Source organism: Eublepharis macularius, chromosome 14 (genome assembly GCF_028583425.1).
Source record: "Eublepharis macularius isolate TG4126 chromosome 14, MPM_Emac_v1.0, whole genome shotgun sequence".
NCBI lineage: Eukaryota > Metazoa > Chordata > Lepidosauria > Squamata > Eublepharidae > Eublepharis > Eublepharis macularius.
In genome coordinates this window covers 40,996,934-41,010,059 of record NC_072803.1, presented here as the reverse complement: position 1 = coordinate 41,010,059, position 13,126 = coordinate 40,996,934, and the positions used below count along the sequence as shown (strand labels likewise).

The following is a 13,126-nucleotide window of genomic DNA, read 5'->3' as shown; positions in this document are numbered from 1 at the left end:
CACAGAACCTAAAGGCAGGGACACATTAGCTGAGGGGAAATCAAACGAGGAAAATATAGGCAGGAGGGGGACATTATCAGCTTATTGCAACCTAAAGGATTATGTTTGGGGCTTGCATATTTGTAAGGCATGCATTCTCCAACCCCAATATCCCACCACTCAAACTCTGCCACACAGCACAGCATGGCATAAACTTTTAAAGTCTCTGATCATCTGAAGCCAAGAGTCTCCTTGAAGGGTAATTAATTAAGATTAGGCGGGCTGAGTGTTTCTTACAAGCCTAACTGATCAGGTGCATGCACACGCACATAAACACAGATCCAAAGACTCTTCAAGCTGCAGAAGAAGCAATGCCCCTAGCAGTTTTTGTTATCCTGGAAGAGAAAGGGGTTAAAATTAAGGTTAGAGGACGCATGCTACAGGGTGCACTTTCTTCCCAAAAATAAGCTAGACCAGGGAGGGTTTTTTTTTTAAAATGCCCTTTGCTGTCTTGTGCTGCTCATCTAGCCTTTAACCAGAGTGACTTCCAACTCACATACCAACAAGTCTCAGCCATGTGCAAGTGTGCTACAGTTCTTAAACAGCTGGTATTTGGAGCTAGGTAAGCAGGAAGCTGCCTATGTAGACTTGGAGCTCAGCACGCAGTCTTGCATCATTGTGCAATGGTGAGTGGGATTTCCCAACTTGTTTATCCCCCCGCCACCCCCCACCCCCCACCCAGCACAAATCATATGATTCCTTCTGGATCTCTAATTTGCCTTACTTGAACTCTGATTGACTAAATCCATTGGATTAAATCATTTCAAAGAGCTGCTTGCTCCCAGAACAATCCTGACAGCATCACAAACAAACCTCAATGCACCCGTTTACATGGTAAAATAAGTGAGAAATCTCTGCTTATGCTTTCAATTTATAGTAACTTACAGTTAAGAGTATAAGAGGAGACCTGTTGGATCACACCAGGGCTCAAAAGAAATCATGGAATAAAGAAATAAAAATTTTGAAATACCACAAAAAAAATTCCAAATACCCCTCAAAAGATCATGGTTATTAAGGTTATATAAATGCGCTCTTGCGCTCGCTCTCACACACACAGAGCAGCTCTTTCCAAATAAATTTCTTGACAATAATTTAGCAGCAATTGAATTGCATCCCCACCACCACCATCAACTATTTCTGGCCTGTAAATGAAGGGGTTCCTCAGGATTTGAAAAATTATTTTAGGGGTTCCTCCATAGAATAAAGGTTGGGAAACACTAAGCCAGAGAGCAACACAATAATTCCCTGCCACCGATCTTTATTCTGAGGAGCATGTAAAATTATTTGCTGCCTAGGACAGCAAATAGCTCAAACCCCCAAAATCACTTGCTATAGATGCAGCTTACACATACCTTTTAATGAAGGGCCATCAGTTGCTTCTGGAGGAAATGGGAGTTCACGCTGCTGGCTCGCAGCAATGCCTTGCAGAAAGCTATCCTCCCTGCCTGCCCTGAACCCAAGAAATCGGATGTATCTTCAGTTCTCAACCACAGATTACACCAGGGCCACCAGACTTTTCTTTAATGAGAACTACTTCTGCGTAATGAAAAATACCTAGAGCTACACCTCCCCCACCCATCCCGGGCAACAACCAAGTTTTGTTCTGTTCTAGAAACAGAATATGGACTAGGAAAAGCACCAGAACTCTTAGCTAAGCAGCACAGAGAAAAATCCTATGAAATTAAAAAAAAATTAAATTAAAAAAGCTGAAAGCAAATCTTTTCACAAATAAAAAGTGGATCTTTTCACAATCTTTTCCTTCGAATGAATGAGCTACTCTGCAGTGGCCAACAAGCTACTGATAATTTACAAGCAACCTATTGGGAGACCCAAAAATTAGATGAACAGTTCTCAAGTGCTCCCAAACAGCACTGGATCAGTTCCTCTCCCCACACCAGCCTAGAAAATCCCTTTAGAATGGATTAAATATGCTTGCAGTACCTGCACCTGCTGCCAGTGGATAGGTTACTTCAGCATATATTTCAAATGTCGTTTCCGGGTTTTGCCTGAAAGAGAGAAAGCCAGTATTAAATAATGTAAACTACAATAAAGTGCAAATGGGTTAGCTTAAGCTATCTTAAAGTGTTTAAGTGCAATAGATGTAAATACAAGTCATATACAAAAACCAGCTGTCCCCTCCACATCATCTGCACACATCTAGCAAACTGATTAACATATCAAGGCTGTGTATTCACAGAATTAAATCAACAAGTTAAAGACAATCTCTTTTTCTCTTTTAACGGAACTTAAACAAGGAAACAAACATGCCCAGTGGCTCAGTTCTCATCAGTCCTGTCAACAGGTTAATCCAAAGGTGCAATTGATGAATATAATGGTAGGAAATTCTTTTTCTTTATTCACAGTTTTGTGGAGACGCTTGGCTCCACCCAAGTGAGATGCTGGCTCCTGTCCTCATTTCGCATAAACTTCCTGTCAGGTCTATGGTAGATAGATCCCTGTACCCTCACAGCAAGCACTCCATGGTCTTGGTTGAAACGGCTTTGTTCAAGGAATCAAATCATGTTCATAGATATGTCCACAGGTTGATCAGGAGGTTGACAGGAATAACAAAATTTGTAAAATTATGGCTCATATAGGTCCCAAGTACTCATCCCCGCTCCCAACAGGAAAACATCACTTTTGGCGCGAATCAGTCCTGAGAACTCCCTAAATAGTTTACATGCTTCGTCTAGACAGGATAGAGGCAATAGATTAAAAATGAAACACGGTATTCTTCTTCCCCCTGAGAACTGGCAGGTTTGAAAGGTCACAGCCACTGCACTCCAAAGCACAAGAGATAAGACACTCTGGATACAGCAGGCCTGTGAATACAAGGCAAGTTATGGCATCAGCAATATATCAAGGCACAGCATAGAACAATGGTTCATAGCAACACATCAGCCGAAAATAATGGCATGGATGGGTGACAGACATGACACTTCCTCAAGGATATGCATAAAACAGAAGTTACAAATCATACAGCAAATCCATGTCACGTGCAACCACCTGGGTTGCAATTCAAGCCTTGAGTACCAGAGAGATCACACCCAAGATAATTTGGTAGAAACAGAATCCCTTGACAAAATCCTTAAGTTTTGAGGCAGCTGAGCTTGCAGTAAACCAGGGGTCCCCAGCATGGCACCCACCAACATCTTTCCTGGCACCAACCAGTTGTTAGAAAGTTGGGGGAGGGGAAGGTGAGGTTCCTGCCCAGCAGGGCTTCTCTTTGGCAGTGGTCTGATTAAGGACCCCTGTGGTAGACATTCTCCTCACTTCAACATTCTGTGTACACACTCATACATTATGTTTATACTAGAAACAGAGCCCATTGTGCAAATAAATACAACAGGCTCTAGAAAGCTGGGGCTGGGGAGGGCTGTGGGGGTTGGGAATGGCTGGCAGGTAGGGGCAAGGGGGGTCAGGGAGAAGTGAGGAGCAGGAGGGGTCTGGGAAGGGATGGCAGGTAGGGAGGCAATGGGGGTTTGGGGAGGGTGGAGAGGCAGAAGGGGTCTGGGGAGGGATGGCAGGTAGGGAGGCAATGGGGGTCTTGGGAGGGGGGAGAGGCAGGAAGGGTTTGGGGAGGATTGGCAGGTAGAGGGGCAAGGGGGTCTGGGGAGGGCTGAGAGGCAAGAGGGGTGTGGGAGGATTGGTAGGTAGAGGGGCAAGGGGGGTCTTGGGAGAGGCAGGAGGGGTCTGGGGAGGGATGGCAGGTAGGGAGGCAATGGGGGTTTGGGGAGGGTGGAGAGGCAGGAGGGGTCTGGGGAGGGATGGCAGGTAGGGAGGCAATGGGGGTTTGGGGAGGGTGGAGAAGCAGGAGGAGTCTGGGGAGGGCTGGAAGGTGGGGTGTGGAGCCAGGGAGGGAGGGCAGAGCGGGTTCGCTCTTCCCTCCACATGCCCGCCTCCAGAGGGCCTCACAGGGCAATGGGCGCATTGCTCATGCCCCATCGCCTTGTCCCTGCTGAGAGTGCCACAGTGCGGCGCAGCTCTGAGGGGGACGGGCGTTTCGCCCCCACCTGGTTCCCGCTGAGAGCAGCGTGGTGTGGCATGGCAGGGCTCTGAGGGTGATGGGCATTTCGCCTCCGTCTGGTCCCCGCCAAAAGCGGCACAGCGCAGCTTGGCAGGGCTTCGAGGGCGATGGCCGTTTCGCCTCCACCCGGTCCCCGCCGAGAGTGCCGCGGCTCCAAGGGCGACGGGTGTTTTGCCTCTGCCCCATCGCCCGGGCTCCACTGGGGCTTGAGCGCATCGCTCTTCCTGCGCCGCCCTCTTCCTCCAGCTGGGCTACCTAGACCGCGCCCTCCATTGGCGGCGTTCTACAGCACGCTTTTATCCTGGTGCGCTGCACAGCGCACCAGGATAAATGTGCATCGTCAGAAAGACACTAAGGGAATTATATAGTATGATGTTATCTTTCATCCATCATTTAACCCAAGGAGGTATACTTAAGAGGGTGGCCAGGTTTTCCACCTATGCACAGACATGACTTGGCCCAAATATGCTGAACTTCAGCAAGGCTGCTGTATCAGGTACATTCCAACTATATCCTATGATATGACTTGTTCTTTCTTTCAGATTATACCCCAAATATACACTTTATCCCAAGATAAAGATTCAAAGGTACCGTATATAGCAGTCTTGCTGAAGCCAAACAAGTCTGGGTCAGGTCTTCATACAGATGGAGGACCTTCTGGGAACCCCTCAAGTATACTCCCTTCTTCCATGATGGAAATGATAGAAATGTAATACTTACTGGTGAATACAACATTCTTCCCCTGGCTCAATAGCTTAGCAGCAAGTCCACTTTCAGAGAGTTCCACTTTGGTTCCTCATCCAGGGGATCACAAAAAGGGCCAGGTATACACTCAATGCTCCCCTGCCCAGTGGGGACCTCTCCTCACTTCCAGGGCAGCTGGTGGTCTTACAGCAGCCTCTGTTAGTATAACTTCAGGGTGACAAACAGCAAAGCCAGTCTGGTTTAGCAGCAGAATGCAGCTCCAGGGCAGGGAGACAAGCTACTTAGACTGTACGTGTGCATGAACACACATTGGTACATACTGACAACGCATAACCAATATTCATTTCAATGAAATTTGCATAGGAGACCTTTAAGAACATAGGAACAGCTTTGCTGGATCAGACCAGAGGCCCATTCTAGCCCACCAACCTGTTTCACAAAGCAGCCAACCAGTTGCCATGGAGGGCTAACAAACAAAGCATAGAGGCCAAGGCGCTGGTCTAGCACTGTTATTCAGAGGTTTTCTGCGTCTCAATATGGTTGTTCTCTTCAGTCACCATGCCTAGTAGCCACAGATGGATCATTACTGCATGACCCTAAGCCCTTTTAAAAGTTGTCCATGCTCATGGCCATCATTACCTCCACTGGCAGTGAATTCCACAATTTAATCAATCATTGCAAAAATGTTTCCTTTTGTCCTGAATCTATTGCCCATTAGCTTCACTAGTTGCCCTCAAGGGCAATTATTATGGGAGAGGGAGAAAAAGTTTTCTTTCCACTTTCTCTACCCCATGCATAGTCTTCCAATGCTATTAAGTCCCTCCCCCTACCCCAGTCTTTTTTAAACTGAAGAATCCCTTTCTAGCAAATTGTGCCCAATGAGTCTTCGACAGCTAGGCTTAAATGGGGTCAAAAACCTACCACCCGAGGTAGTCACTTCACCTTGCGCCACAGCAAGGCCACCCTTGAAGTCAATCCCACAGTCTCACAATTCAGACTCCCAAATACTGGACTAAATGAAGGCCACGGCTGCCTTCCTTATTGCCTGCCCCTCTACATCATGAGAATGCAGCAATACCACATTACAACCTTCCTGCACATCAGAATGCAGAGTATTTTGCATAATGTTTAATCCGGACCTACAGTAGGGCACTAGTGTGCATCATCAATTAACTTCCATGGAAGTCCTTTAGTACAGATTGTTTTAATTTTTTAAAAAAAATCTTTGTCATTATAATGAAAATTTGGTTTCTTCAGGCAAAACAGAGCAAAGTCTGGAAACAGGATCCAAAAGACAGTGCTGTGGCTTTTATCTGTATGCCTTTCCATTGTGCAACAAAGGGCATCTATGACTTTCTGAACACAGAAAAGTCGCACCCAGCATCACATCCAGCAAAACAATCGCAGATTTAAGAAAAACAGAAGCATCCAGACCTTCAGCCACAGCTGCCAACGAGCTCGCCTGCTCTCCTTTCTCTACAAGCAGAGCTGATGATTAATTATTGCAACACATTATTTAACAGTAGCTATAATTAGACCAAGGCAGCCTTTCAACACCTCTTGGAGTAGTTTTAAAAATGGGCCCACAGTTTGCTAGTCCTGTTTTCATTTTAGCTAAATGTGTGCTTTAATATTTCAAATGTGTTGCAAAAAAATGGCTGGAGAGCATGCTTTATTACTTGAAGTATAGCAAGATGAGAAGCAGCCCAGCCTTTTAAATCCTGGCACACCAATACATCTTAGTCCTGCTATCTTATATTATATGGGCCAGGCCTTGAACTTGGCTTAAAATAACTAAAGTCCCAACTCACAAGTTGCTTCTGGATGTGTCAAACGTAGCATGAGGTGAGCAAGTGCATTCTCACAGTGAAAATTAATTAAGGCCATTTTAAAACACTAGTGCATATTATTATGTTTATCACAATATAGCAGAGGACAATGGATTAAAAACTATTAACTTTTAGGCTGCAATCTTACTTACTCAGTCTGCAAGTCAGCCTCATTGATCACTGGAACAGAATCCTTCCAAGCAAAGCCAAGTTGAATGGGACTGTTTTGTTCATTTTGAAATGGTCATTATACAAGGCAGTGGAATCAGAAGCTCTCTGTTTTCCTCCATTCTCAAAGCAAAGGTCAATGTTAAGGTAATACTAACATGTACGTTTGCACTGCCTAAATTCATGCTTTGTCAACTTTACTCCCTACATGTCAAGGAGAAGGGCCCTTTTTTAGTCTCTAGGACATATTTACAGCTTCCTGAACACAGAAATAGATTTTTATTTTAACATACAGGGCCATAAGGCTGAATGTGCAAGCATCAGCAAGGGATGGGAACCTTCCCCCAATCAGTCTCTCATACACAAATACTCCATTCCTTGTAGCATACATGGGGTCAGTCTTACATTTGTTTCCTTCTAGGCTTTTTAAGGAGGATTTTTAAAGCATAAACTCAATAGATTTCGCTATATTAAGGCCTATGCATAAAATCAGGTCGTGAACACTGCCCTTAATCCAGGTGACAAACAGTACCTATTATACACCAGGTCCATTCCAGGTGGCTGGACTATTCCCCAACAAGCCTCCATTTGTTTCTGCAAGTACTGAAATAAAAAGGGCTTTCAAAAGCCAAAATGCTGGTTAACAAAGAACATATTCTTATCCTCAACTAGCTAACACCTCTGCAGAGAATTTGTTAAGTCCTGTTGAACATCTTGTAATATCAGCGGAATTAGGAAAAACAACGATTCCAAAGTTTCACACCAGAATTTACAAAAACACACACATAAATGAGTTGCCACAGCTCAGTTTGTTTTGTAGTATGATGGCAGCTCATCACAGCTTAGCGCATCTAAGGTGTCTGGCTGTAGCCTTGCTATCTCCGCTAGCGGAGATGAGAAGCAGTCATGTAGACAGCTCCAGGCTAGGACTGTTGGTCTAAAACACATCTTTCCTAAAATAGATTCTGAAGTCCCAGCAGCAGCCCCCCCCCTCCCACTTTAAGAATGAAAACCAGATTTTTAAGACACCTAGATCTTTTAAAAGCTTAAGAAAATATTTTCAATGTAGTCTGAAAGACTAGGCATCCTGGAGTTTCTCAGTCCTACTGACACACAAGGAGTCGAGACCAAAATGAGGATGGTCAATGTGTGGCACTCCAAGCCCTTACCAGATTCACAAGGATCCTAGATTTCATTCCTCAAAGTAGGCAACTAGTCCTCATGGCTGCAAGAGACAATTTTGAAAGACTGATGATCAAAACGAGAAAGAACGTTAAAGTGGGAAAATAAAAAATACAAGCTCATACACTCATTTTTTTCACATGGAAGCAGAGCCATTTCTGTCCAAGAATATTTTATCATGAGGGATGTATGGCCAAAGGCTTGGCCATTTATTTGGCCAAACTTTTGAGCTCATTTTTTAAAAAAACAACTTGAAGTTCTATGTCTTTTTTTGGCAGTCTGCTATGTCCCTGAGCTTCCAGATCACCAAGCTACTGCTTCCCCAGTCTTCATCTCAGAAGCTCAATTCACATGTAACTAGTTTGGGGCACTATTTTATTATTATTATTTATTATATTTATATCCCGCCCTCCCCACAAGGGGGCTCAGGGAGGATTACAACAGAAGATAAAATATACAAGATAAAATCACAATAAATTAACACAGTTTTCTAATAAAACACCTGCTCACCGTATAAAAACCGTATCACATCTGACGGAGGTGGAGGTGCGGCTTAACCGTGCGTGGTCGCTCATATATGGGGGGTAGATGGTCAATACCCCCTACAGACATAGAGGAGACCGGGAGAGAGGCTCATTTGGTGGAAACCCTGATGGCCTCAACCACAGGCGTGGCAGAACATCTCCGTCTTACAGGCCCACCTGAAGGAGATAAGATCTTGGTGGGCCTTGGTATCCTCAGACAGAGAGTTCCACCACGCCAGGGCCAGGACCGAAAAGGCCCTGGCCCTGGTTGAGGCCAATCGAGCCTCCCTGGGGCCAGGGACCACTAGTAGGTGCTTACTGGCTGATCTAAGCACCCTCTGGGGAGTATATGGGAAGAGACGGTCCCTCAGGCATGCTGCTCCCAGTCCGTTTAGGGCTTTATAGGTTAATACCAAAACCTTGAACCTGATCCAGGACTCCACGGGAAGCCAGTGTAGCTGCTGCAGAACTGGAGTTACATGTGTCCTGAAAGGCATACCCATCAGGACATGGGCAGCAGCATTCTGAACCTGCTGTAATTTCCAGGACAGACTCAAGGGAAGTCCTGTGTACAGCGAGTTACAATAATCCAATCTGGAGAGGACTGTTGCATGGATCACTGTTTCCAGGTCACGGGTCAAGAGATAGGGAGCAAGCTGCCTGGCCTGCCGAAGATGAAAAAAAGCAGACCGGGCAACTGCCACAATCTGGTCCTCCATTGATAAAGAGGAGTCCAGCATCACGCCAAGACTTCTGACCAGCAAAACGGGCACAAGTGGTGCGCCATCGAAGGCCAGAAGCTGGATCCCCCCCTCCAACATCCCATGACCTAAGTATAGGACCTCCATCTTTGTGGGATTTAACTTCAGTCTGCTCTGCTTCACCCAACCAGACAAGGCATCCAAAGCTCTAATCAGGGCTTCTGGAGCTGAGCCAGGCCGTCTGTCCAACAACAGATACAACTGGGTGTTATCAGCGTACTGGTGGCAACCCAGTCCGAAACTCCGTGCCAGCTGGGCGAGGGGGTACATATACAGATTGAACAACAATGGGGAGAGAATCGCCCCCTGGGGGATGCTGCATACCAATGGTTGGCGTGCAGACACCCTCTCCCCTAGCGCCACCCTCTGTCCCCAACCGTGGAGAAAAGAGACAAGCCACTTTAAGGTAGTCCCTCATATCCCCACATCGGCAAGGTGGTGGGTCAACAATTCATAGTCAACCGTGTCGAATGCTGCCGAAAGATCCAATAACACCAGCAGCGCCAACCCGCCTCAATCCAGATGTCTACGGAGATCATCTGCGAGGGCGACCAACACTGTCTCAGTTCCATGGCCCGGGTGGAAGCCAGACTGGAACAGGTCCGGGAACAATACACTACACAAAAGAACCATGAATTCATGGCATTCCCTTCTCCTGCTCCCCTTTTGCACACTCCACTTCTGTCTCTTCTGCAACAAGCTGTAACTTGCCATTTTATCCAAACCAGCAAACAACAATTCGTGTTTGTCTTCCAAACCAATGGTTTCCAATTCTCATTTGGCAAGCCTGCACAAACTATAGTTTGCCACTTGGGAAAAAATGGCAAACTGTGGCTTGCCATGAAAACACAAAGGTGGTAGTAGTGGGAGGAAATACACTTCTCATGAACCAAAGGTTCATTCATGAAACACCAAACCATAGTTTGCTGTTTCATCAAAACTGGTCCAATGGCTTTTCCTTGCTGCACACAACCCTTGTTGTCTTTGTTGCTCTATGAGACCCTCCCCCATAACTAATCTGCTTCTCAGATTCGAGTCCAGTAGCACAAGATTTCCAGGGTATAAGCTTTTGAGAATCAAGCTCCCTTTGTCAGATATTAGAAGGGAGCCTGTCTCTCGAAAGTTTACACCCTGGAAACCTTGTTAGTCTTTAAGATGCTGTTGGACTCGAAACTTACTCTTCTACTGCAGATCAACATAGCTACCCACCTGAAACATTTTACTTCTCACGTAAATTCATCAGCATGCCAAGGCATCCGCTTTCCACTCAGCAAGCAGAACATTTTATTATGTTATAACCCAGCCAAGGGCTGAGAGACAGAAGGAGACTCATGGTAGGCAGCCAGTATTCATAAAAGTATAAGGTTAGAAAGTGATTACACAGACCTATAAATTACAGTGTAGCTGCTATTCATATATTTCTTCCCAGCCTGGCTACCCTGACTGTTCACGATGGTTGCCCGTGATGATGCAGACAGTTAAAATGTGACTTCCTCCCCACAGGACAGGGAACGGTATCCAAAAATGTGCTCTGTGTGGGGCTTTTGCAAGAGAACCATGCAGAACAGTGAGTATGCAGAGATACTTAACTTTTGATTAACAGAAATACCGTAAGTTAAAGCTAACATTGGGGGAGGTTGAAACAAGCCAACTCTTTCACTGATTTCCTGCAAGAAAAGGCAAAGCTGCCTACGCAAAGAAGGAACTAGCTAAGATCATCCCTGGGATAACGTATTTCTGCACCTTTCAAAGCCAAATCTTAGCAAAGTGTAGTCATGCACAAACAAAGCCAGATGAAATACTTCCCACTGAAGTTAGGAATCTGGAAGGCACAGCTCTGCCTCCCTCATGAAACATTCAGGCCCTTATTGGAAATTGTAGGAGAGCATATTTAATGACAGAGTCTTCTGAAATAGGGACATGCAGGAGCACGTAACAGAGGTACTATTCCACTACCTCTAGCATAAGAGTGTCATGAAAGGAATGACAGGACAGTGCCAGCTGTGTAGGACCTAGATCAGTCAAGGGAAAGACCTGGCTCCTCTCTTGCCTACTGGACTCAGGAACCACTTGAAGAAGCATCGCCAGGCGGTGCTTCTTTGGGGGAGAGATAGGCTGGTGCCACATGGCGGCCAGCAAGCCAGGAGGGGGGTAGTACTATGACCACCTCTAGTACTCTCCCCCCACCACTCCAGGTCTCTTATAGGGAAGGGACCCAAGCATCTCTGAAAGAAATGTTTGGTGGGGGTGGCACTAGTGTCAAGAGGGCAGGGAAGAGGGTCACTCACCTCATCTGCAAGATGATAGCTCTAGACACACGACCCTTTTCCATGGCTGAGGATGTCAGCTTTTGCAGGCTACTCCAAGAAGTCTGTCCTTGAAACACACACTCTGCTTGTACAACACTGAGCAGGACAGTGGTGCCCTCCCTTTACAGGGCTGCCAAGGAGCATGTGAAGACATAGCTGTCCCATGCGCTGGGAGAAGTGTGTATTTCACATCTGACATCTGCGCTTGCCCTCAGTCACAGCATGTATATCTCTCACTGACTGTGCAGTAGTGGCAATCTGATCACCTTTTGGTGTGGGGTTGGACAACCAGTGTCAGGCAGAGTGAGGGCCACAAGGCTGGCTACTATCAGGCCTTGCTCCCTATCAAGGTTCTCAATGAGGTCCACACAGCAGACAACATTTTTGCCACCACTGAGAGGCAATTAACACAGTGACGTCACCACAGGATACATGGTGACAAACAGTGGCAAAACACCTGGAGAGCAGCAATGAAAGTGGGCCTTCGTCAAATTAACTGCATGGCCCACAATCTTCACCTCATGCTGAGGGACTCACTGGGTCTGGGTCCGGAAGATCACAGACTGAATGATGTGTCTTGTGAGTTCCAGTGTCTCATTATCAGATGTTGGCACATCACGGCTCATTTCTCACTCAGCATGAAAGCTACTCACCAACTACATCAGATGCAGGTCCTAGCAGGCATGCCAGAGCATCACCTGACCAGTGACATCAGCACTCACTGGAACTCCACACATGCCATGTTTGAGCATTTGGTGGATCAGCAGGCCACCCTCACAGTGTGGCTCTGGCAGAGCAACACTGGAAGGGAAGAGATTCAGTTTAGCCAAGAGGACAGGCTGATCATCTCTTTAAGGACTTCACTATCATGGTCTTGTCTGACACAATGATCCTGGATCTGGTCGTTCCTCTGCTTCAGAAAGAGATGGCTTCTTTTGTGGACCCAGGCACAAGATGTGCAGACTTGTTCCAGCAGTGTGTGCACTGTGAGAAGGCTGCAAGAGAGCATCAAGTCCCACCTGCAAACTCTCACTTAGAACAAATTGTACATGTTAGCATCAAAGAGCCACCTATGCATTAAGGGCAGCATCGCCAAACAGGCCAGGAAGCTCACCAGCTTGAGAAGCAAGCTCTCTTGACAGATACAGTGTGCATGAGCTATGAAAGACATCCGTGCAGCAAAGGAGGAGGAGGAGGGAAACAGCTCTGCTGCTCCTTATGCCTCCCCTTCATGCGCCTGATGTTCCCCCATGTCACTCCTGAGATGTCCATGGATATGGTGGCTATCAAGGAGGTGCTTAGCCCCTCTGGGAACATCAGGTGCATGAGACAGGATTCGGCACAGGCAATAGTCAGGGACTATGTTTCAGAGCCCCACAAGATGTGTACCACCTATCCTCTGAACTACAGGGTCAAGAAAGAGGCTCTTTATCATGGCTCAGAGGTTCCTCTCACTTTCTCCAACAAGTGTGTAGAATGAGCATGACTTCTCCCATGTTGGCAACATTGTGGGCCTTCGTCACACTCGCCTGCAGTTAGTCTTCCTGAAGGCCAGCTTGTCACTCTTCAATTTCCCAGCTCT

General features: G+C 46.4%; 1 protein-coding gene across 5 annotated transcripts in view; it reads right to left on the bottom strand.

The window, feature by feature from the left end:
• The window catches only part of DENND1A (DENN domain containing 1A), a 265,895-nt gene that overhangs the window by 242,809 nt on the left and 9,960 nt on the right, over nt 1–13,126 (bottom strand). For all 5 annotated transcript variants that reach the window (XM_054998226.1, XM_054998222.1, XM_054998223.1 and 2 more), the window contains exon 2: nt 1,981–2,045. In XM_054998226.1, coding sequence (XP_054854201.1) covers nt 1,981–2,045 — 65 coding nt within the window. The remainder of the gene's footprint in view (nt 1–1,980; nt 2,046–13,126) is intronic.